General features: G+C 37.6%; 3 protein-coding genes across 6 annotated transcripts in view; 1 reads left to right on the forward strand and 2 right to left on the reverse strand.

Moving 5' to 3' along the window:
- LOC113025986 (uncharacterized) overlaps positions 1 to 2,090 on the forward strand; it is a 5,949-nt gene extending 3,859 nt beyond the window's left edge. For 2 of the 3 annotated variants that reach the window (XM_080304444.1, XM_026174327.2), the window contains 3 exons: positions 331 to 486; positions 730 to 825; positions 1,077 to 2,090. In XM_080304444.1, the coding sequence (XP_080160570.1) occupies positions 382 to 486; positions 730 to 825; positions 1,077 to 1,394 (519 nt within the window). In that variant the 5' untranslated portion in view covers positions 331 to 381 and the 3' untranslated portion in view covers positions 1,395 to 2,090. The remainder of the gene's footprint in view (positions 1 to 330; positions 487 to 729; positions 826 to 1,076) is intronic. The other variant, XM_026174328.2, reaches the window with a different exon arrangement.
- The window catches only part of igsf9a (immunoglobulin superfamily, member 9a), a 63,607-nt gene extending 51,141 nt beyond the window's left edge, over positions 1 to 12,466 (reverse strand). Inside the window, exons 1-3 of the mRNA XM_026174326.2 lie at positions 12,223 to 12,466; positions 4,775 to 4,869; positions 4,451 to 4,651 (exon numbers count right to left, since the gene is read on the reverse strand). Of these exons, the coding sequence (XP_026030111.2) occupies positions 4,451 to 4,651; positions 4,775 to 4,835 (262 nt within the window). The 5' untranslated portion in view covers positions 4,836 to 4,869; positions 12,223 to 12,466. The remainder of the gene's footprint in view (positions 1 to 4,450; positions 4,652 to 4,774; positions 4,870 to 12,222) is intronic.
- A 582-nt stretch (positions 12,467 to 13,048) lies between these two features.
- tmem230a (transmembrane protein 230a) lies at positions 13,049 to 23,017 on the reverse strand. 2 transcript variants are annotated; one of them, XM_026174331.2, is made up of 4 exons: positions 22,877 to 23,017; positions 21,343 to 21,457; positions 20,572 to 20,694; positions 13,049 to 13,979 (listed from the first exon to the last, which is right to left on the reverse strand). In XM_026174331.2, exons 2-4 carry the CDS (start codon positions 21,442 to 21,444, stop codon positions 13,839 to 13,841), a joined length of 366 nt encoding a protein of 121 aa, XP_026030116.1. In that variant the 5' UTR covers positions 21,445 to 21,457; positions 22,877 to 23,017; the 3' UTR covers positions 13,049 to 13,838. The 2 variants fall into 2 exon arrangements, with proteins under 2 accessions (XP_026030116.1, XP_080160571.1); XM_080304445.1 differs by having other exon boundaries at positions 22,712 to 22,948.
- Positions 23,018 to 25,481: the final 2,464 nt, after the last annotated feature.

Below are 25,481 nucleotides of genomic sequence, written 5' to 3' on the forward strand. Positions count from 1 at the left end.
CTGGCAGACGATGGTTCAGAGGGCAACCTGGCTCCGCCTCTTCCCTCCAAGATTATACAATCTCACAGGGAAATAGTGCAAGCAATTCATAACATAAAATTTAGAAGCTTAGTGGAAGATAATACTTTATGTTAAGGCTTTAGTCTGCATACTGAACAACTCCACTTATATGGATTTATGTCTGGATGAGTAAATTAATCTTTTGCATGTTAGAAAATAAGGTCCAGGTTGCAAAAAATGGTAGTTCCACTTAAAGATTATTTTTTTGATTGAATCAGAATTTTGGCCTTCAGATTTTTTTGTCCTTGGTTTTTTACCTCTCCCATCCAGGTCAGTGCAGAGTTTCATAGGATCACGACCCTGAACCTTGAACCAAAGTTCATGTCATCGTTGGACTTGTATTCATCCAAACTCCTGTCCTTGTTTCAAGCCAAGAAAGGTGCTGCTGGACAACGCCACAGGGCACAGTTAAACCTTCTGCTTCAGGTAAGGAAGATTGCATTTTCTAACCACAAAAACGTTCCAACACAGCACTGAAGAGGCCCTTCCACTAAAAACGGCTTTTCTTAGGTTTCTGTTCAATATTTTAGCTCCACAGGTGTTCTTACCTTGATGGTGGGTGTGAAAACAGGTCAACAACAGAAAAAAATTGTTATGTTTAAGCTAGAAATGGTAAGTCATGTTTTAAATGTGCAAATTTTGCCTCAGTTGAGACTTCCTGTTTTACAGAGTGGAAATTCCATCGAGAAAAAACGAGAAGTCATCATCAGATGTCTCATTGACCATCTGGGAGAGGATCCAAGTGCCTTAATCAAAACCTTTGAGGTTGGTGCAATAAATCTGTTTTAGGAATATTAGTAGTTTATTTTAGCTTGTGAGATCATAGAAAAGTTTTAAGATACTGTTCTAAAGAAAAAAAAAAACACTTCAAAGCATACAAAAGAATAGCATTTGCTCAAAGATTTTGGAGCACAGTGTCCACATATTATGAGTACCGGTAATGTCATACAAATGAAACTTTTTGTTTCAATGTTTGGAAATATGTGAGCTGAAAACAGTTCTTTCTCTTTTTAAAGGACGGTGCTGATGCTGTCTTTGTTGAAGAGGCTTTGGCTGAGGAGGTGATGAAGATTTACCTGCTGCAGAATCAAGACAGGTCAGGCGAACCTACTGATGTGGGTATTGTTATTGAAGGCGTTACTGTTCTGGGCAAACTTGGGAATCTGAGCAAAGCCTGTTGCTATCTTTTGGGACTGTGCTATGCTCTGGATCTGAAATACCCCAAGAATTTCACATGCACATTTGAAGCATTTCAAAAAGTGTTCATGGAGCTGGATCCAGGAAACCTTTCTGTCAAGGTTCAAAGACTGAAAAATGACCTCTGTTCATTGTAGACAAAATTTCACAGGGCTGTTCTTAAAGTGTTAGACTTGTTAAGTGACATGTAATGCTCATCAAAAGGTTCAGTTGCGACATTACATTGTGTTGACATTCCTGTTCATAAATAATGTTTGTACCATAAACTGTGTTTGTATGTGTGTATTAACTTTTCCAGATTCACATTAAGGTGAACATACAGAAGAGAGTATCTTCTGTATGTTTTTTTTTTTTTCTTTTCGCAATCCTTTTTGAAACCTTTTTATTTAAATTATGGATGTTTTTTGGTCACTCTTTAGTTATAATCTTCCCAATTTTTTGGACTCAAGATGTTCAAAAACTATGTCACAGTGCAAATGTTTTTTTGTTTTTTTTCAGGATTTATATTTTTTTGGGATCTTAATTTTATTTTTGTCATTTGACCTTTTCTGAAAAGGTAAAGCACTGCGTTCACTTGAGTCACTTTTATTCTTTGTATGGCAGGTACATTTTTCTTGTTGTTAGCATCAATATGCCAGTTTTACAGAGTTTTATCAAGCATGCCAATTTGGATGCAATTTTATTATATAAGGCTGTTGTGACTGAAATTTTATCCAAGTTTTATCCACTGAATGTAGAACAGATTTCAGCTCACTGTGTTCAGAGAAGGAATCTGCTAAATGTGTGATTCACAAAAAAGCTGTTTAAAATAAATCATTGTGAACAATGTTGAACTGATGTGGTTCTTTTTTCCTGTGTGTGTGTGTGTGTGTGTGTGTGTGTGTGTGTGTGTGTGTGTGTGTGTACACACACACACACACACACACACACACACACACACACACACTTAATTGTAATTAACGTTTTTGCTTAAGTTAACTTAAAAATATTAAGTAAATTGAACCATTATTTAAAAACAAATAATTGTAATGGTGTAGGTTAAATGTGCCAAGCATTTCAGCATTTCCTAATTAATATTTTATGTAGTTTGAACTTTTGGTTACTGTTGTTTTAACTTACATTTTCAAGTGTATTTACTCAATTTTGTATGTTAACAACTTATTCCATTTTAGTTGGATTTACTCAATTAATAAGGTGTATTTAAGAGATGTGATTGTTTTTGCATTTACTCATTATTTTTGAGTGTAAAAGTGTTGCACCAAAATATTTAAGTAATTATCAGTTTTAGTTCTTAGAGTGTAGTTAGGGCTGGACCAGGTGACCCTGAATCCTCCCTTACTGTAGTTATGCTGCAATAGACATAGGCTGCTGGGGGATTCCCATGATGCATTGAGTTTTTCCTTTTCAGTCACCTTTCTCATTCACTATGTGTTAACAGACCTCTCTGCATTGAATCATATCTGTTATTAACCTCTGTCTCTCTTCCACAGCATGTCTTTATCCTGTCTTCTTTCTCTCACCCCAACCGGTCGCAGCAGATGGCCGCCCCTCCCTGAGCCTGGTTCTGCTGGAGGTTTCTTCCTGTTAAAAGGGAGTTTTTCCTTCCCACTGTCGCCAAAGTGCTTGCTCATAGGGGGTCATATGATTGTTGGGTTTTTCTCTATCTATTATTGTACAATGTACTGTACAATATAAAGCACCTTGAGGCGACTGTTGTTGTGATTTGGCGCTATATAAATAAAATTGAATTAAATTGAATTGAAATTGAATTGAATATCACATATTGAAATGATCGGTAATTAAGTTTTAGTGATAGTGATCTATATTTTCGCATACTTCATTTAGTTCTGATTCCACTTCTTCTTTTAGTTCCTCGCATGCACCTTTAAAGTCAGTGCAATATTTGAAACTGCACCGGATCAAAACAGTCTACATTTTTTGTTCCTCATCTTTAATACACATTCCTCAGAAAAAAAATCTGATATATCTGGTGGCTTTGGAAGCTCTGCCAGAATTTTAAAATGATTCGTGTCGGTATGAACAGTTTTTAGTCACATCGAATGAGTTTATAGAGACTGATGCAACAGTGGGTAAGAAGGGTTTTGAAGAATATTGCAGAAGAGGATTGCTATAGCAGTAATTATACAAATGAAATGTTGATTGCTGCTATCTACCCCCTATCGGTATTCTCATCACTGAAAATAAATGACAAGGTAACAACTCAGTGTTAGTTAGCTGTCTGCTTTGTGCTACCAGCTGAACTGTTTAAATTAATTTTACTCTTTGAAGTGGGATCATCATGCCTCCTTTGGCATTTTTCTTTCTATGACGACATTGTTCTCAAGCAGAAATTCAAAAACACCGAAGAGGTCCATAGGTTGAACTTTTCTTCAGGCAGCACAGCAGAAAAGAAAAACAATGCCCCTGACAAAAGAAAGATCTGACTAACCCAGACATGCCTTCTTTTTCTCCACATTTGTTCCATTGTTTGCAACTTTAAAGGATAACAGGAGCCACACAAAGGTATCCTTGGACTATAGAGGCTCTTTCCCCCTGTAGACTCTTTGTTCTCTGTGCTGTGTGCAGAGTGCGCACAATAGGCGATGATGCAATGTTTCACCTCCTTTAACAGTAGCTCCAAATATAACATTGGTCTGAAAAGGACATCAAGGTGTGGTACTGAGTGTATTCTGAGAACCTGATATTGGTTACATTCTTTCAGTTAAAAGAAACTTGGACCAAACCATGTCATATTCAGCCATCATTCTAATATTTTCAACTTAAATTCACTGAGTGTCTTTTGTACTGACAATGGCAACAAATAAGAATCCTTCATTGTTTTAAGTTCCTTACTAAAGCATATTCACATACAGAAACAACTATAACACCTGTAAAAAAAAAAAAAAAAAAGAGCAGTACCAACATGCAGGGGATCATCAAATTTAGTAGCCATCATTAACAGGAGAAACAAACTTTCTCTACGTGATTCACTTACAGTCTGTCCAATAGCTTCTTAAGCTAATTCAGCTAAGCTAATATTCTTACAATACAATATCTAGAGTAAATCCTAAAATAAAAATACAATAATTATACTTTACATCAGTAGCATGTATGTACAGTATGAAGATAAGCTACTTGAGACAATGGCATCAACTACAGCAAACAGTGTATGCATGTAGTAACAGATGCTTACCCTCATACTGTGGATGTACCCGAGGTGCATAAGATCCAAATTTAATCAGAACAGGAATGTCAAATCCCTGTCGAATCCATTCAACCACGTACTGGGATGCAGAGGACACAACTGCTGGGTCTGATGACGGAAGTCTGCACTCGAGCTCCACGGAGCTTCCAGCCTTTGCCTGCACCTCAGAGGTCAAACCTTCAGTGGTTACTGTTGGGTTTGTTGTAAGCAAAATCAGAGAATATGCTTCAGTTAGTTCACAAAGCAAAGGATAACAGTGAGCAAATGGAGAAAGTACACTGGAATGCAAAATGATATTTGAAAAAAACTTACGAAATTGGCAAATAACCACCGCCACAGTGAAAGTCTGCAAATAAGATCTTGCCGACCCCATATCTGTCACTCATACAACCTGCAGCATGTTCAATCTGTAGGCAAAAGAGACACAATTGTCACAATCACATTACTTGCTTGGCTGCACACAAGAAGACAGCCATCTGTGACAGATTTCCAAACTAAAAAGTCTACACCAGAGCTGCCACTTCTGTCATAATTTTACAGACACGAGGAAAGGAGCATTCAGATTTTTATACAGCTTTCCAATAACTGGAATTCATCCCATATCATTACACAAATGGGCAGAGCGGCCTCTGCAGCCAGAAAGCTCCCCGGCCTTATATCGTTTTCTGAAAGTAAATGTCATAAATGTCAAATAAATCTTTTGCAAGTCACGTGCAAAGTGACATCTAAGTGTTTTATTTAGAGCACATCAATGAAGACATTTGGCTGAAGCAGCCAGGAGACTCAGCACTCAAGGACAGAGATGAGCTGAGCTGATGGAGCGCAGGCTACAGTTAAGCATTACGGAGTGCAACTTAATGCCAAAAGGCAGCAGCTGATTCAATCCAGTCAAAGTAATCCCTGCTCAGATGTGATCAAATATGTACACAGGAGTGAGGAAATCAAGATGATGGGTCATTTTCAGGTCAGTTCACAGTTTCATGGAAGCTGCTCAATGAAAACTCTGCCTAAATTATTCAACAGCACATTACTGACTAGGGCATTGGAACTGTCCCAATTCAGATCTAAGATTCAGGTTAAAATGTCCAATCAATTGGAATTGCTTTCTGCCAAGCTTTTCAATTCCTTTGATTTCCTTAGTTGCAGATTGCAAAACAATGCCATCAACTGATGAAAGACAAAGCTCTGAACTCCTGTGTCATGTCCGGGCCTTTTCTCTGCTCTGCTTCTACACACAGGGTCGCCAACTGACCTCGTTTCCCTTCCATGTACTCTCTTGTGTTGCTTTTGCAGTATACTTCAGGTGACTATCCATCACCTTGTGAAGCTCCATCTAATCATTTTTGCAGTTCTGCAGCATTTCGCTGAATCTGAGCAGAGAGTACAGCCCTGTACATTTCAGAATTCATCCTTATACTTCATCCATAAACACCAGTGACCCGAGTCCATTGGCAGTCATCCATTCCCATGCCATTGAGAAATGATGTGGCATGCTTCAGATTGTGAGCTGTTCCTTTCCTTCTTCATACTTTTTCCTCTTACTATAATCATCTGTTAGTGATAGAATGTATTAGGAAGAATGTCCTTCCTGTTTTTAAGTATAACCAGTAGTTTGGACACCTACAATCTTTAGAGAGTTCTTGACTTGGCTGAATGTTGTGAAAGGGCTTTCCCTAACCAAAGAAAGAATTCTGCTATCATCAACTTGACTTATCTTCTCTGGTCTGGCCTTTTGGTGTTGCTGAGCCGGCCAGTGAAGTTTTCATTTTTAAGAACATACACAGTACCAGAACGTTGAGTTGGCCACCTTTAAAGTTGTTGCTTTTTCTTCGATAGATCTATTTTGGTTTTCAGCCTGATGATGACCTCCTTTGCTTGCATCAAAATCTCTTTGGATCATATAATGAGTGTCTCAGTGAAACAAAACAAAAAGTTCAACACTTTGGAATGAACTTCAGATATTTATCTGCTTTATTTATTATTATTATGCTTTTGTTAAACCCCTTGAACTAAAACTGAAACTTTGCATTTCAATCACATCTCAATTGTTTGATTGTGGTTCGACTGTTGTGGTGTACAGAGGGAAAACTACAAAGATGAATCAAAGTATCTAATTATAACACCAGTAAATGGCTAAATTTAAACTCTTATTTAACATCCGAGCAAGGGACAAAAGTGATAAACGTGAAAAAAAAAATAATGTCCTTTCTCTCATAATGTCACAGGTGATTTATGAAAAAGCATAAAATGGAAATCCAAATATACTTTAAACCTGTTCTTTTTTGAAATTCTTGACTAAACGAGAGTCAAAAACTCACAGGATTTCAAATTTATTACCATTTCGTTGACAGTTTTCAGACTGTATTTCTTCTTGCCGATATACAGTACTGACCCAAATACCCCCTGTGATGGAAATCTGTTTTTCACATTTCAAAAGTTTTAAAAATTGTAGGTATCAACAATAAATGATCAGTATAGAATCACATCACCTGAATATTATCAAATATATATGGAAACTTTGTTGTTTCTAATGTATAATGACTATGTAGTTTGTACAAACTGGGTGTAAGCACAGTGTTGACTTTAAAAGGTAACAGATTCATGAAGATGATTTCATCTTGAGTGATCTCTGTACTTCCTGATAATTAGCAATGTTATTATCCTTGACCCAGTAGCAGGAGCAGCAAAGGCCTTATCAGCTCTCTATAACCATAAGGCTTTTATTGGATTGTTCATTTCACGACCAGGACAAAGTCTGAACTCAAGACAAATAATTACACAGGCTGTCAATAGCTGCTGCGCTTGTTCCAACATATTCACATACTTCAGCAACAGAACAACACACACAGATTTTCCACAAAATCAAAGTGAAAGTCAGGCAAAAAAATAAAAAATTTGATCGCAAAGTGTTTGACAGTGAACACTCCCCTGCTCCTGCCCTTCATCCAGATGGCTTCATGCAAAGCAACACAACAGAGTCTATCCTGAACTTATTATGCTGGATTTAGGCCTTGCATGTTTGCTGAGACTGAGTATGACAAGCCAAGGTAAAGCTTCAACATTATGAATCTGTTGCTTCTCTCCCTCACACAGTGTGAGAACATGCACACACATACAAATGAAGACTCCCTGTTGCCATGACTCAGCTTCCCCATTTGGCTCTTAATGAACAGATGCTCAGCATCATCTACTTATTATTTATCACCCTTATTTGCCTCTTGTTAACTAATAAGAATGGAGATGATAAGGATTCAACACAGAGTACAGATAGTCATCAAGTCACTGATTAAAGAATTATAACCAGACCTCTGCCCCGCATCTGGCAAATACGTGCAAGCTTCAGCTGAATAAAAATGTTTATAGTTTTACTGCTTGACAAGGTAAGGCTTATTTATGTGAATGGTGAAATAGCAAGGCAATAAAGTGGATCCACATGAGTTAAAAGAAAGATTATTTTTGAAAGAGAGGGAAAAGAAAGGGAGGCTACAGCAAGAAGAGGGGGGGGGGGGCAAAAAATCAACTGCAGGACATTTTCCATCATTAAATTTGAACCAAAAATTCAGAGAGATGCCAAACAAAGCGGCCCGCACAGGTGAAGCTCTCAGCCATGGTAACACAGATGGTCTCTAGACATTTCCCACAGACGTATTATCCCTTCCTCTGACACTGAAAGGATGCACATAAACACAAGCACGGTGACAGCACAGCACTCTGGAAAATGTATAAAGCTATACTAAATGAGCCAGTAGCTCACAAAAGAAAGCGCCCTGTCTCGCATAGATTTATCAGCTGGCAGAAATAGAAAAGTCAGTGACAGGCATGCTGCTGCTGAAATTCTGCGTTGTTGCCATTTTAATCTACATAAGGAAAGAAATGGGGAGCAGCTGATTAATCATCACAGAGGGCACAGTCACAGATTTATCAGCAGCCAGCTCTCCTTTTACCTACCACAATTAAAACTTAAAGATAAAGGAGCTCCTCTTGCATAAATGTTTTCATTCTGTTTCTCATCCATGCATTTTGCTGTGGTCCCTGCTTGTTTGGGCCTATTTTCAAAATATGTCTGTTACAATAGCACTGGTATCGATTTGGAAAACAACAGGTGCTGCATCCGTTAGAGAATATGAAACCAAGGGTATTTGTTTTGTGGGTTAGAACTGTTCAAGGCTGTTTGTATCTGCCAGCAAGCTACAGTAAATTGGACATTAGCCTCTGACCAGAGTGCAAGTAGAAAGGGGAAAGAAGTCAAATTGCTCATTTGCTGTGACCTAAAGAGGTAAACAACAGCGTTTAACAGAAAATGGTGCTTCAGCTTTGGACAAACAAAATCATTAATCCAAAGGCATGACTATAAATATTAAATTCCTATAGCGCTGCAGAACTCAAACTTCAGGCATGGTCCCGAATCACACTAAAAGGCATCCATAGGGGTTGGATTTGGACTTAAACAGATTATAGTGCAACTGTGAGGGAAACACAGTGAAGACAGTAATCCAAAGCAAAGCTTGCGCTGTGAATCACATGTGATACACGTCCATCAACACTTTAAAGCTCAGGGCACCGAACAGCCTCCAACTGAGATGAATACAACACATACTTTAACATCAGGTATTCATCACATATTTGAAGAGTTTTCAAAGTGTGCTCACACAGCGTGACACGCAGAGAATTTCCAAGGTTGCTGTTATGGTAGAGTGTATGTGGATTTAAATCTGAGCAAGCCCAAGAATGTGTAGTCATCGTAATACTAACAGTTAGGTACATCGGTTCATTAATTAATAATAGCATGATGGCATAGTCTCACAATGGCAAAGCTATCATACACATACATACATACATACATACATATATACGATACTGGTATTGATATTGAACCGGTCGATACAGTGCTTTCAGTGCTGACTCGAAATTTTCCAACTCTCTAGAGTATTTCTTTTTTAGTACTTTGCGTGGTTTGGTCTCAAACTAGTTGAAAAAAATATATAGTATTCCCACAACTTTTAAAAAAGCTATATAACTTTAATTATTCCCAAAAGAGTTCGGATTTACGTAAAAAGTACTTTTTAACATTTGATCTAAAATAAGTAGGTTTTTGAAGTCCCACAGTTCTGGCTTCCTACTGAGTTTGCATATACACAAATCAGCCACAACATTAAAATGACATCATCTTGTTACAGTGCAATATTCTGCAGTGGTATTCCTGTGCACTGGCATTCACATGGATACTTCTTTGACACGTAGCATGCACCAAAACATTAATGCAAGCCAACCACACACCCTTGTCTCCGCAGCTTCCCAGGTAGCAGTGCCCTCCACTAGCCCCAAAGGTCCCATGGCTTAAGCACAGATGTGGCCAGACAACAAAAGCCCTAGGGAACTCCGGCCAATCCACTGGTGCCAGGCACCACAGGAAGCTCCCATGACTCGTGGACCCATCCCAAGACCATGTGCTGATCTCATTACTGACAATTTTGCAAATGTGAGCTGTCATGTCATGAGTGCTGACTGTCAGCTCCCTCTCAGAGTTCATAAATACTGCGCATTGGCAATCAACCTGCTCTAACCCACCCTGTAAGTCTACATTGTATTTTTTCATGGCTTGCACATGGGTTAGAAAAAGCCCATTTTCAAAGTCAAACACACACTTTCCATCACAATAGGAACCTCTCTGTGTAGCTTGGTTTGATGTGCACTTAAGCGAAAATAGGGCATTCGAATTGAGAGAGAAAACTGGAAAAATAAAGAGTTTTTTTTTTTTTTTTGCAGTGTGGGTATTGCATCTCTCTGCTCAGAAGCCGTTTTGTGAATCCAGGTGAATGCCACAATCTTTACTTCATTTAAAGATTTTATGACAAAGTGTTTAATCTTTGGGCTTGGAGAGGCTGTTGTCATTCCAAATGAAAGGGATAAACTCTGCATGAAAGTCTAAATCATTGGTGTCAAGTTAAGGTCTTCATGTCTAAAAAAAGAGACATGAAAGCATTGCTTTCATTCAACTCAAGGTTTAAAATCAGATGAAATTCAAACATTAGGGCAGTGTTTGCTCATAATATACAAGGCCAAATGTTTCAAATGAGGTGAGCATATGTACAAATGTTTGTAAGTCCAAATCTAAGGATTCAGACTGCTCTAAATGCTTCTGTTCAAAATCTACTGTTTGCTTTAAGGGAGAGTGGCCTTAAAGGGAGAGGAACTGAAACTGCTTGTTTCCCACAGTGAATTAGTACTTTGAAGCAAGAATCGTGCAAAGAAACTCAGCAGAGTCAAGAATAAAAATATCAAGTTGGAAATGATCACAACAGCTCTGCTTTAAATTCCTGAAACACTTTTTTTCTTTTTAAATTCAGCTTTATCCTAAACATTGTACACAATTTTCATCCAAAGTTACACACGTTTTGGGTATTTCACCATAGTAGGGGCTTGTACGTTTCCTTTCTTCCTGTCTGCCTTTGCTCTTCTCTGTGGTTTAAAGTGGGAGGGGCTGAGTTTGTTAACAGGTGACAATAAGGGACCAATCATGACTTAGCAACATTTGAATCATAACACTATTGTATTTACAAAATTTAAATGCATAAACACATAGTAGATTAGATTTTTGTTCATGTAGTCCCAGCTGTCTGTTTTGTAAAGGGATACACTAATACATTACGTTTTCCTTTTTTAAAGGACCATTATATTGTGGTGCATTGCACTTTTAACTAGAATTTCAAACACTGAGCAGTTGATGGTTTCCACAGGTGTATTACACTGAAGAAACCACCTTGCATAGATGTTTTGTATGTTATTCAACCTAAAGAATGACTTTTTTTTATTTACACTGTTGTCGGTTTTTCTCCAGTATCAGTACTGGGCTCACTGGAACGCAGAAGCTAAAAAAAAAAAAAAAACCACTGGGAATGAAATAGTTTTGTAGATAATGATCTACTTCAATCCACTTTAGGTGTCAGATCTGAAGTGTTTATTGCATATGTACTATTCAGGTGCCACCAAGTCCTGCTGAATTAATTGCCACTCTGCTCCCTCTGATGATATAAACTTTATGGAAAATAATATATAACGGGAAACTGCACCCATCTGGCACATCAGCAACCTCAATTCAAACCAGGAATAGAATTTCAAACCATTAAATGATGCTTGTCTCGGAAAGTTATGAGACCATTTCTTCCATAAGTGGTGAAATAAAGATAGACGGTGGGTTCAATACAAAGACAATAGCAGAAAAATATGAGCTCTTATATGCTGGTTCTGGCTCTACATATTGCACTGCTGCTTGTGAAAGTTGTATCCATATGCGGCATAAAATCCCCTCCTTGTGAATGTACGGTGTTTATCTACTCACGCTCTAACAGCCAATATCTTAGCCCTGTTTTTCTCTAATAACGTGACTCCAAATTCTTTAATAATCTAAAGGTTGTCATTCTCAATTAAAGCAACAGCCATAAAGGAAAAACAACATACAAATAAATAATGTAAACAATAGAAAACACACTTAAGTTTGCATTGGGACGTTTAAATTACTCATGGCAAATGGCTGTTCCTGAGTTTCTGTCAGTTTCATATTGCGCATTAGAATGAAAATCCCCCCATAGAAACTTCATTACTGACGTTTAAATGCATGCCACAGTTCAGAGGATTGAGAGGGAACTTGGCACTCCACAGTTTGAGCTCCGAGCATTAATTTCTCATCCTTTTAAAGCTGCTGGAAGTCAGACACACTTTCAAAATCATTAACATCTTCTATTTTTTCTTACTTCTCTTACCTGTAGCTCCGTTTTAGCCGCTGGCAGATTTTGCTTTTAAAAACACATCCTTCTCGAGTATTAGTCCAACTTGTGCCCGAGTTTGTAGACACCGGGTCAGTGGCTGAAAAACTAAAAACGGGCCTTATTCCTTTGTAGCGTTGCAAACTACCTGAAATTTGAGCGTTTTCCTTTTAAAAGCCCACCGGCAACAGGTGTTCATTTCACTTACAGGTGACAGCGAGGGATCGACGTACTGTGCTCTTCCTGCCCGAGTCCAACCTCCCCCCTCCCTTCTTTCCTTCCTCCCTCCGCTGCTTGCTCCTGTTTCCTTGTTATGTTCAAATGGCTCAAAGCAAAACAAAGTAAACTGACAGACCATAGTCCTATAAGCCCCTGGATGTTTGAGCCAATGCTGATTTAATAACTGTGTTTGTTTGTGCAGGCAGAGGATGAAAGGAGATTTTTTTTTAGCCCTTAATCCCTTGATGGCATCCAGCTTAGCGGTAACCACAAGAGGGTGTCCTTTACCTGATGTTGGTGGCCAAACGGGGAGAGCAGATGTACTTCTTAGACAAAGGACAGATGTGTGGGGGTTTGTTTGTTTTTTAACTTAGTGAAAGTTTTTCCTAAAATTGCTTTTTTGATCCCCGTCTTTCGCTTTTTGATATAGACACATGTTAACACAGATTATTTATTAAAGTGAGTCATGATTCTTTGCTAAACACTCAAGTTTTGATTCATGCAGTCTGACATCAAAAGCATATAAAAAAAAAAGACTTTGCAGAGGATGTAATCCAGCTGTACCCAACAATCACAAAGGATAAAAAAACAAAAAACATCAAACTTTTTTGTAGATTTGTAGTCTCATTTTTATTGTTGTTAATATTTTTAACTCCAGCAAGTGTATGCAAAATAACATTTTGGTAAATATTCAAAACCAAGCAAATGTAGACAAAAGGCAATACTTTTTAAGGGAAGTGATACTTTTTGGTTAAAAAATATACTTAACATCATTAAAGTAATAAATCTTGATAGCAATACAAATACAATCTTTAGGAGACATGCAAGTTCCCATCGTCTTTTACGATGTAACACATTATGAAGCCACAAATTTAAAATACAAGATGCCTATTTGTACATCATTAAAGTACTATACAATAATCACACCGATTCTCAGTCGTGCACTCTAGGAATAGTAAATTAAAGGCATCTGTCAAAATCTATACTCACTGATCATTTCTTAATGTATGTAGTGAGGTGCGTAACAGCAAAAACATTGATGTGCTGTTTCAGGTAAGCAGATGGACTGATATCCACCAGTCACTGAGTGTTTTAATATTAATAAAGCTGCATATATATGTAAAGTCTCTAACTTCTGTAAAGCTTTGGCAGATATGTGAACACACAAGCCACATTTTAGGAAGAAAGTTAGGAGAAGAAAAAAAAACCAAAACAAACACACACACACACACACACACACACCATAAATCTTTCAGTAAGCCCACCCAGACAAATACAGATATCTATCCTAAAATTATATGGTTTTACTCTTTGATACATACATTCAGTCAGAAAACAGCAGGCACCAAGATACACAATGAGGAAAAATAGGGGATGATTGGATGGTATTTGGTTCAGTCGCCAAAGTCTGGGATGTCATCATAGGAGTAACCCCGGTAACCCTTTGCAGCATAGTAGGCGATTCTCAAATGGTAAAATCCCGGAAGAAAAACGAGTATCCCTATGATGATGACAGGAATAGTGCGGTCGGGATGCTAAAAACATCAAGAAAAAAATAAAGAAAATCTGGTAATCAGAAGAAATTTACACACTATGATTTCAGTTAGTTACCTAAATAAATACTCGTTAATGCTCACATTATTACATTCTGTAACCAAGTTTAGATAGACTTCATACATACTGAATACCAAATATTGCATTTAGTAGTAGAATGTAAGAGGAAGTCATTAAAGACTAATGTTCTCCATCATGCTTTAACATACTTACCTCAACACTGCCTGTCAGCATTACATGAACACACTCTACGCTCATGAGGCATGCAGCCATAATGACTTCATAGTCTGACATCAGATTTCATGTAAATGATAAGTCATTTCATATGCATGGCATCTAACAACCAGGAGGCAAAGGCCATCAACACCAAAGACATGTGTTTAATTTGTTTAATTTTACCACCAGATGGCAGTCTTGTGCTCAGAGTCACTGTAACCCTCAACCAGTTTTTTCTTCTTCTTTTTTTTTTTTTTTTTTTTTTTTTTTTAAATACAGGGACTGGGCTGCGGTAATGTCGATCATTTGTCTGTATTAAGCTTCTGAAATGTTCTATTTATCTGTCTTGTAAAGTGTCCACTTACAGCACCTTTTCTGATGGATGTCAGCAGGCGACTTCTCCTCACCTGCCAAACGAGATGGCTCAGTTGGCATGACAGTGGCCCTATATTTAGGCCACATGATAACTGAGCCACCACCATGAGAAGTGAGCAAGCTCCAATCATTAAGGAAGAACAGGCAAAGAATACAAAAGTCCCAGAAGATCAGGAAGTGAAAAAAAGATCTTTAATTTCAGTCTCTTTGCATTAATTTGGGTGAACTGACCCTTGACTCTTCAAAAATAAATAAATAGGAATTTATTGCCTAAATTGGCTGCGTTCCTTCAACCTCTTTTCCCTTGGTTAATTTCTTTGTTTTTGCCACTACAATGGTTGACTAGGCTGAGTCAAAGGTTCCCAACACAATGTTCACTGAAGCCCTTGACATGGTTCCAGTTGTATAACAACTGTTATCACACACACACACACACACACACACACACACACACACACACACACACACACACACACACACACACACACACACACACACACACACACACACACACACACAAAACATTATTTTAGCCCCAAACCCATGCAGCCTCTTGCAAACAAACCTGTCTGATTTCTATTGCTGTAGTATCTATCGCTTGAACCTTGGATAATCTCCTAGTATTAGATATGCCATTTTAACTTGTGTGGGATAACTGGCAAGTACAACAGACTCATATACTCTGATGCTTCCTTCACGTCAGATCAAATTTTCTGCAAATACCATCTGCAGAGTAGGTTAAAAAAAATTCACATTACCCTCCCACTGATAATGCGAATATGTGTAGGCTGAGTTATCTCCTCAGTGTCATGAATTTAGGAAGCAAAAACCCCAAAGGAGGGGTTCCACTGAAGTTTAAACTCCAAGCTATAAAATATCAAAATCATTAGTTATATTCAGAAACACATAAAAGCACTGAGACCAGTAAAAGCAAGAGCATAGCACAAATCTGACAGCAGGACTATAAAATCTCAGGACAGCTGTTCAATTATAGCTATTTAAGAACAAGAGTAACAGCAGCAGGGGTGTTTTAATTGCTGCTCAGGATGAAAGTTTGGATTTTTTGTTGGCTCTCCAACTGTGTGTCAAAAGTAGGGCTGGGTAATACCAACAGTGCTTTATTAGTGCAGACAGAAGTGTCTTTATAGTACCAAAAACAGTCATGTATAACAAGAATATCTGGCAGATTGACCGTCAGGGGCGATTCTAGGATCAGAGCTTTGGGGGTGCTGAGCACCCAGAGAGCTGCCCAGCCAGGCAAGATAAACTTTACTTGTCACGATGAGACGTCTTCCCATGTCTGTCAGTTCCTGCATCCTTAAATGTCTCCAGTTGTCCCAAGTTCCCTCTGACTGTTTCCTTGGTGCATTTAAACCCCTGTTCCTCCCTGTCCTCATAGTCTGTTGTCTTCGTCTCCGTTTTCAGTCATCATAATTTTACCATCTCTGAGTAAGTCTGCAAATTTCTTTATTAAATCATAAGATTTTTAAATTCATTAAGTCTCTCTGTGCCTGGGTCCTCGTCACAAAACATGACATTACTGCTTTGTACATTTTAAAACAATTTAATTTAGAAAAGCAAAACACATATTTTGAAAAGTCAGTAACAAAACCATCAAATCAGATAAAGGTTATTTAAATGCTGCAAATGAAGAATGGATTGGAATAAAAAAAATACATATCCTAACCTTAATTACTGGGGGAAAATGATGATTATGATCATAGTGAGTAAGAAGTTAACCGAGTGCATTTTTTGGACAGAGATTCACTTTTAATGTGTATGTATAATATAATACAGATATATAAAAATACACTCCAAAAATAGAGTCCTTGAAATGTACAAAATATTGATAAATAAAATTATAAAAATGGAGGCAACTTTGCCTATGGTACAATGTATACAATGTATGAAAAGATCTTTACTGCAGTAATATGGCTCTGCAGATTTTTTATTTTATTTTAAACTATGTCGCCTCACCTTGAGGTTGGCAAATCTGTCTATCACTTTTTGGTGATCAACTCTCTCAAGCAGTTTAACAGTTTCTGTTTTGCCTGTCACTATTCCCTGTCTGTTTTTTTACCTGGTTCTTCCTGACCTTGTACCCATTTTGGGAGTGCTTCAGCACCCCCAAAATGGGCTAAAATCGCCCCTGTTGACCGTCTTGTTTACTTATTCTTGTCAGCAAATCAGGCTGGAACCCTTTATGCCTTCAGAACTGTCTTATCTATTTTTGGCATGGATTCATCAAGGTACAGGAGTCTGTGGTCTAGTCTCTAGAACACTTCTAGAGATTTTGGTCCATACTGACAATGCCAGCATCACACAGTTGCTGCAAATTTATCAGCTGATGCTCACTGGATATGCTCTCTTTTTTGGACCATTCTCTAAGTTGAAGGCTAAGTGCACTGAGTTGCTTTAGATATACTGAGTTGATTAGATATTTGAGATATTTCTGTTAACAAGTAGTCAGGCAGATAACATCTAACTCAAGGAATGGAAAGGCTACACATAACAGACAACTTCGTAAACAACCAGTCAAACTGTATCTTTAGGTCCTTTGTTACTAGTACCTAGCAACTTACTTCATATGAGTCAAAAAATATCAAAGATAACACATTTTAAAAGTGTATAATAGTATTTTATATTATTCCCAAAGAGCTAGCCAATAACTTGGGGTATCTCCACATGCTATGCAGTGTGTGCTTAATAAAGGCATTTGAAGAAACTAGACAAGGACGAGGACAAAAGCAGCACAGGCCTGACAAAAACAAACAAACAAAAGAACATCTACAACAGATGATCGGTCTCTGAACGTTATGTCCTTAAGAAATAGGGGGGGTCCAGCAAAGACCTGGCACATGGCCTGAGAGATGCATCTGGCCTTTCAGTTGATCCATCACCTGTTCACCAAAGCTTCATCAGAAATGGTCTCTGTACAAGGGTAGCTGTCAAGAAGCCATTCTTGAGGAAGGGAAACAGGAAGAAAAGGCTGAGGCAGAAAAACACATAATGTGACACTGAAAGTCATTGACTGGCCTCCCTAAAGCCTGCACCTCAACATTGCAGTGTGGGATCATCTTGACAGAGAATGGAACAAAAGGCAGCAAACATCCAAAGAAGAGCTCTGAATGTCCTTAAAGAACTGTTCCTGAAGACTACTTAAAGAAATTGCAAGAAAGCTTGCCTCAGAGGGTTTGGGCTGTGTTGAAGAATAAAGGTGGTCATACCAAACAGTGACTTACAAGCTCAATACAATTCTACCAACTGTTTCTGCCCTATATACTGTACGTTTCCATAAATCGCTATACTCATTTCCCATTTTGCCCTCAAAACACAAAGAAATGAGGAGTGGTTTAAGACTATTTGTTCTCTTTTGTCAGAGTTACATCTTTAGAATAATATCACACAAATGGCTGTATGCTAAGCATATAAATACAGACAGCAGCTATATAAAAAAAAGAAAAAAATCGGCAAATAGTGATTCTTGCTCTGTCCAAAGACAACATAGAAACAGACAGAAATACTGTGGCACGTGAGTCCCAATTAAATCCTAACTTGTCATCTTAGGTTTTGATTCATTTCAGATTATGTGTGGATTTAAGATGCTCATTAATCAGTTTCATATCTTGGCAAGCACACCCTGTTATCGTTCAACTAAGCAGGTAAACAAAGCTAACCAGCTGGTGACTCCACCTTCAAATGAGAATGGGGTAGTTTTTCAACTGTCAGTAAGAAAGGAAACACATATTTCCAAAACTGCTACAAACTATTCTTCAAACACCGAAATGCATTATAGATGATGCCCTTCAAATGATGTAGAAAACATTTTCTGGATACATAAATCTTAGGGAAGCTGCAGAAGAAACACGAACATAAAGTAACATGCAGAGAGAGGTGACGATTTGACCCTTACAGCGAGGGCATGCGGTTGCATTTCTCTAGCATTTCCACGCAAAGGATCGATACAAAGCTGGTCTCAGTAATCATGGTTATTCTTTGAAGAAACATTTCTATCCTACTCTCATCTTTAAGTATAACAAAGCCCCCATCCACAGGGCACAAGGGGTCGATTCATGGTTTAATGAATTCCTCTGAGAAACTGAACTTGTGTTAGACAGAGGTGCCCACCACACTAATCAAAGTCCCAAATAGGACAATATCTATTTGACTTGCATTCCATCTTGGGGTGGGCAACATAGTCTTACAATTACACGCAATATATCACAATGGAAATTATGCAATAATTACATTTTTTTGATATAGAAGAAGTACTGAACATTGTATCTGTGATTGCAGCTCGCAGGCAGCAACATTTATTAGTGAATACAAAGTAAAGGGAATATTCCAGCCTTCTTTTCCAATGAGTTCCGGTCAATGTTGACAGACTGCCTAATTTGAAGTGTGAATCTTTTGCCACAAGGTGCCAGCAGGAGCAGCAGCATTATTTTGCAACAATAGTGACACAGCATGAATCAAATGTAATCACAAAAGTAGCTTTGGCAAAGTTTTCCCTGGAAATTTGAGGTAAAAGTATACCTCAAAATGAACCATAGCACCCCCAAAGACGTCTTAATTTTTTTGACAATATTTACTGTTTGTGTGACACACTACTAAAAATATAAAAAGCATTCAGTACTTGTTTGAGACATAACATTTTAACAACAAAAGTATAGATAACACCAGATTGTCAGTCCAACTCTGTAAGGAACTGTATATTGTTGTCACATATAAAATATCTTTCAGTTTTATTATCTGTCGTGTTGTATTGTGATTACTCTTCCAGTCATATGAGTGCAGTTAATTGCTCCAGTGATGCTCAGGTGAGTCATTTGTTTAATTTTGGATTGCACATCACCTCCTCACGTGCTTTCATAGCCTGGGTGCACTCGACTGCATTTTTTCCTGAAATGGTGAAACAAGCTTGTTGTTTCCACATTTTAGCAGGAACAGTTTTCTTGCATATTTATAAAGTATTGTGCTTATCTGAAGGTCTGATCTCTTATAGCCAATACTACTGAAGTAGTACCCTTTTAGCACAGGCCGACACACTGCTCGCGCTCTCACAAATGTTTGGCTTGTGTCTTTGTTGTACATGCTAAATAAGGCATAGCGTTGTTATATCAGTGATAACATGACAGCACACTGAAGCTGCTCTGGCAGCATGTGGCAGTGAAAAACCTAACTTTCAGCCTGCTTCATAATCATTTTGAGCATAGTCCTAGACTAAAAAGAACATTTAATCACAATCCCCATTAGAAATAGTAGTTAGTCCAGGATGAGACATAATCCAAGTCTTGGAAGCTAAACATTTATCTTTGTTTTCCCTTTGATGGGTGACAAACCCATCTGTAGCTCTAAATACGTTTTAAACAGAAGAAGACAGGAGCGGCTCAGACAGGAGTTCCTTCACAAATGAATTTCTGGGGGCTTGTATTCCTGACACAAGCCTTACCGTTGGATTTCAGAAAAGAGGAACAAAAGAAAATGACTTGGTAAACACTAACCGTTTTTTGGCAGCAGACAAGGAAATTGTTTTTCAACCTAAAGGCTGTAGACATGTTTCACTGAAAAGTCAGTGTATGGCCCATGGGCCAGGAAAAGCCCACCAGAGGGTCCCAATCTGGCCCACAGGATGGCTTTGGAAAATGCGGATCATTTTAAAGGCTTAAACTTTGAAACTATATTTTCATAAGTTTTACTCTTCTTAATAACAAAATATATAACCTATGGCATTTCACCAGAGCAAGTAACAAATACACTTTTATTTTTCAATTTTTAGTATCTACTTTTTTTATTCAACGTTTCTTTTTTTTTTTTTTTTTTTTCACAAAGTGCACAATATGACATTTTCTGTGAATTCACACATCATTTCTGTTTAAGGACAAAGTCCTTCATTTCTTTACAGTAAAATTATTTTTGGTGTAAAGGCTCCATCAATGTAAATTTTTTTGAACAGATATTAAACACACTAACCAAACTCACCTCAACCGGTATGATTTCTGCCAGAAGAAGGGCCCCAAAGATAATTAGTAAAGAGCCAATCAGAAACAGGAATATTGCCAGTGCAATCGCCTTGTATGGGATCTTTGGAGGGGGTTTCTTGAACTGTGAAAAGTGAAATTGTGGAAAAATATAGTTACTTTTCAATTTTGTACATCAGAATATATTGATATCATATGATTTCATGAGGCAGCTACTCAATCTAATCTACTTTAATGCAATTAGAATTTCCCCATCTCCAGATCAGCTTGCTTCCATGTTTAGCAACAAGAAATATCTCTTGCCCCATGACAATTGGAAAGCTCCTCTGTATAGTACTAATATCAAAATCATGAATTCTTCCTAAGATTACATGGAAAGATGCTGGGATTGCCTAAATCCAAAGTACTGTGAACATTTTCCAAGATACTTGGAACAACCTACCTGGCAAGTAATTTAGAAATAATGCCAATATAACAAAGAGAACTGGCACTCTTTTAAATGCAAACAGTGATCACACTACCCAGTAATTTCATTATTTGTCTTCCACGTTTACTCCACTTTGTTTGTAAGTTAACTATGTACGACCTACTCATGATATTACTGTTGAAAGCAGCTTCATTTATCATGCCTAAAACTTTTGCAAAGTCATTTTAATTACAGAGGGCCTCAGCTTTTACACAGAATCATTATTTAACGATTCATAACAAATCACTGCTGGTGGTGGAGAAATGTTTTAGTAACATTCTGTCATCAATCTACAAAGTCTCTCACCTGTAAGTCTATGTAACCATCATCATCAGCAGCCAGCCGTGAGTATTTGACCTTATTGTTAGATATTCCAGCAGTGAGCATGTTGCTTCTAGTTGTCATCATTATGGCATAGAAGCTGTTTGGAGAGAGAAGCACAGACAGGTAATCATCCAAGATGGCTACATTTATCTCGTTCGGTGTCGTGAGCTGAAGGAGAGCCGTCTATTTTTGATCTATCCAGAGAAAAACAACCTGACAACTAAAGCTCAACATTGATAGGGAAAGAAAAAAAAAAAGGATTCTGCTCACTGATTTATAAAACTGCCCAAAGCATTTAGAAATAGAAAAGATTACTCAACATCCATCACAGTCGTCAAACTTATACATGCTCTCAACACAGATACGTTTTATAGGAACCATGAAATGCCGCTGAAATGGCAATCCCAGTAAAAAGACAGAGAGGCCAGTGACCGGGATACACTCATCTGCTCTTTTCATTTCCACTTCTGCTTGAACATGTAAACAGTGAACAGATAACTTCCTCAGATAAACCGGTTAACATTCAAATCAGGCAAGGTCATGGAATAGCTTGATTTAAAGTATTTATTATAGAAGAGAGATTTTGTGAAAAGGAATAGGGGAACTCCCCCGCCCCCATCTTTTCAGTAACAAATCCTTGCAGATAACAACTCAAGAGAATTTTGTGAGGGTCACTGCTTCTATTCCACACACAGTTTCTCGTATGCATCGCGAATAAGCAAGTCAGTGTTAATAAAAACAATTTAACCGATTATTCTGCTTCACATGACGCAGCATCCATTCAAGAAAATAAAGAAAATATAAAAACCAAAATAAATACAGAAACACTGACCTACCCCAGAAGAACTCAGAGAAATCTGAGTACTCCTGTGATCGGATTTCTCTTAAGGCCTGTGTTGTGTTTAATTTGGATCCCAAAAAGGAAGACTAAGTCAGTGAATAAAAACTGTGGACGCTATATCAACACAGTATACAGGAGCAATCAGAAACATCTTGTTATTTTGCTGACAGCTGTCACATCGATTCGACACAGAGCCATTTGTGATCAGGAAAGCTCAGGGTTATGTCAATAATGTCGTAGTGAATCACAAAATTATTTTCAGGGGGACTTATCTTGATGACTTTTTTTTTCTTCATTTATTTTTTAAATGAAGAAAAATTAACTTTAGTAATTTGGGGAATGATTAAAAAAAAACACTGAGAAATTAAAGGAAATATAATATACACATATGTAACTAATAAGACGGTAGGGGTGCGTGTGCAATATTGACTTCCCTTATTCACTGAACTACGATAATACGACATAAAGCAGAGTTACTAGCATCACTTAAATTCACAAACCCTGACTTACCGTAGCAAATCGCCATTATTTTACTGTGTACCAGTGCGCATTAATGCTAGCGAACTTTGGTTACCTAATTAGCTAGAACATTAGCCATTTAGAAGTTATGCTATCAAAAGCTAGCAAACATTAACAGACAGTCGCGAACACATAATGCGCGTTTCCTTCTCTCACCATTATCTGAGGTATGTACAAACAGCACACTTGTGTCCATGTAGCTCGGAATGCTCTCAGCGGCGCCACAAACACAGCATTGTTTACACCTATTATAAACTACATCAACTTCCTTATTTTTGGTTTCGTCATGGCGCATGCGCACACAAATGTCTCGTTTTAACTTTCTAATCAGTTAATTTAAACAACACGCAAACTATTAGATAATGAACACGGTGAGAAATATGAAAAGAAATGAGAAAAGAAAGGAACAGAAAAAAACAAACAAAAAATAGCACTAAAAGCATATGAGCAAAGAGCAATGTCAGCATGACATTAAACATAACCTAAAACAAAATACCTTTAATAAGGCAGAATGAATACATATCTAAGAAATACAAAGCAAAACAAATATTTCAATAAAGTGGAAACAATAAAATGCAAGAAAGAAATGAGCTCAATTAATCACATAAAATAACATTTAAAAAATGAAGGTGGCCTAAATGCAAAATTCTTAATAAAATCCAACAGAATGTTATGCTAAAAGCTAATTAAAGGTGCTCAATATGTAAAAATATAAATGAAAATAATAAAATACAATGCATCAGTATTTTAAAAAACTATTTTAAAAGCTGGCTTCATAAATTCACTCAGTGTATTTCTAGTGATGGTTATTTTTGTTGAGAGTGACCAGGATGAACAGGATTAGAAATGACCATATCAGAGAGATAGCTTAGGTGATATTTAGAGACAAAGTTAGACAGATGAGGCTCAGATGGTTTGGACATGTGCAGAGGAGGGATAGTGGATATACTGGCCAAACAATATGAAATATGAAGCTCCCAGGCAAGAGTACAAGAGAAGATATTGTGAAGGAGGATATACAGAACTTAGTGTGACAGAAAAGGCTGTTAGAGATAGGGTAAAATGGAGGCAGATGATCTGTGATGACCCCCAAAGGGATCAACCAAAAGAAGGAGAAAGTGGATTTATTAAGTAAAATAGCTAAAATTCACAATAAAACTGAGCAAAAATGATTTACTAAATACAGTCAAAATAAATAAATGAGCAGCAGATATCAGATGTCCACAAAGTGTCTCAGTATTACAGAGTATAAAATGTAGTGGACAGTACAATACAGTGGCTCTGCATAAACAGTTAACATGAGAGACAATGATTGTCTGCTAGATAGACATGTTGTATTGCAGGCTGCCAGTACGCACAGACAGACTACAATTACCACTTAAATCCAAACCTACAGACAATTTAGAATCACCCTAATATGGATGTCTTTGGACTGTGGGAGGAAATCAGTGAAAGCCCACTCAGGCACAGAGAGAACATGTAAACTCCACACAGAAAGTGCACCAGCACTTAGAAAGTCCTTCATTCGATATTCCACCTCCATAAAAGTAAAGAGCCTTCTCAGCTAAAGTGTTGAAACTACCTATTATGTTGGTGCGTTATAATTATTGAAATATTGTTGTAAAAAGAGAATACGTTATTATATAAGTAGCAATTTAAAAGGTGAAGCAAGTCATGGTGTTTTTTATGATCTATAAAAAAAACCACAAGATTAAAATGACTGAAAGATAAAGGGTATTAACTTTAGGCACCTTTTTAGTGTGCAATGTTTTGCTTGGAAACCTTGGTTCCTGGTATCCATGCCACCCACATCAAGACTGCAGAAGATCATATGGACGTAGCATGTAACATGGCTTATATACCGCTTTTCTATTTGAGCAGTCAGCACAAACTGATGTTAGCTGTCGCTCCCCACCACATAACACAACAAAACATGCTCGGCAGTGTATTGGACAACACGACTCAAAGGGCTTGAAGCCTTCAATTCTTCCCAAACACTTCCCCAGAGCTCAATTTTCTGGATGGATCGTCATCAGAACAAGCCTGACCTATGGAGACCCCATCATGAAACACAAAGGTTACTAAAAATCTGAGAACCAGATATCCTGCCCATACCCTGACGAGTCAGAGCTAAAAGGTTTTTCTCCAAATTGTAGTGTAAGTAAAAATATGGTTATAATGGGCATACCTTTGCAAATGATTCCAAGGTAAATCCGTGAATTAGCTGCATACAAACTACAAAAGTAATGCATAAATAGCCCTTTCCTGTAAGCGATCACTGTAATGTAAATGGATTGGTAATTACAGTGGTGTGAAAAAGTGTTTCCCCATTCCTATTTTTTTGTATGCTTGTCCCACTTAGTTGTTAAACATCATCAAACAAATTTAAATATTAGAAGACAATGACACAACTGAAACAAAATGCAGTTTGTAAATGAAGGTGTTTATTTTAAGGGTGTGAAAAAGTGTTTGGAACATCATACTAACAGTAAAATATGATGGGGTAGTGTGATGGTCTTGGGCTGTTTTGCTGTTTCAGGACCTGGAAGAAAATGGAAGCATCAATTTACCGCAATTTACCAAAATTGTGGGTAATCTGTTCATGACCTGTCCTGACGCGGACTTGGGTTCTACCACAGGACAATGATCGAAAACACACGAGGAAACCCACCTCTGAATGACTTAAGGGGAAAAAAGGAAGACTTTGGAGTGGGTCAATCAAAGTCCTGACCTAAATCCGGTTGAGATGCTGTGATATTAC

Source organism: Astatotilapia calliptera, chromosome 7, assembly GCF_964374335.1.
Source record: "Astatotilapia calliptera chromosome 7, fAstCal68.1, whole genome shotgun sequence".
Lineage (NCBI taxonomy): Eukaryota > Metazoa > Chordata > Actinopteri > Cichliformes > Cichlidae > Astatotilapia > Astatotilapia calliptera.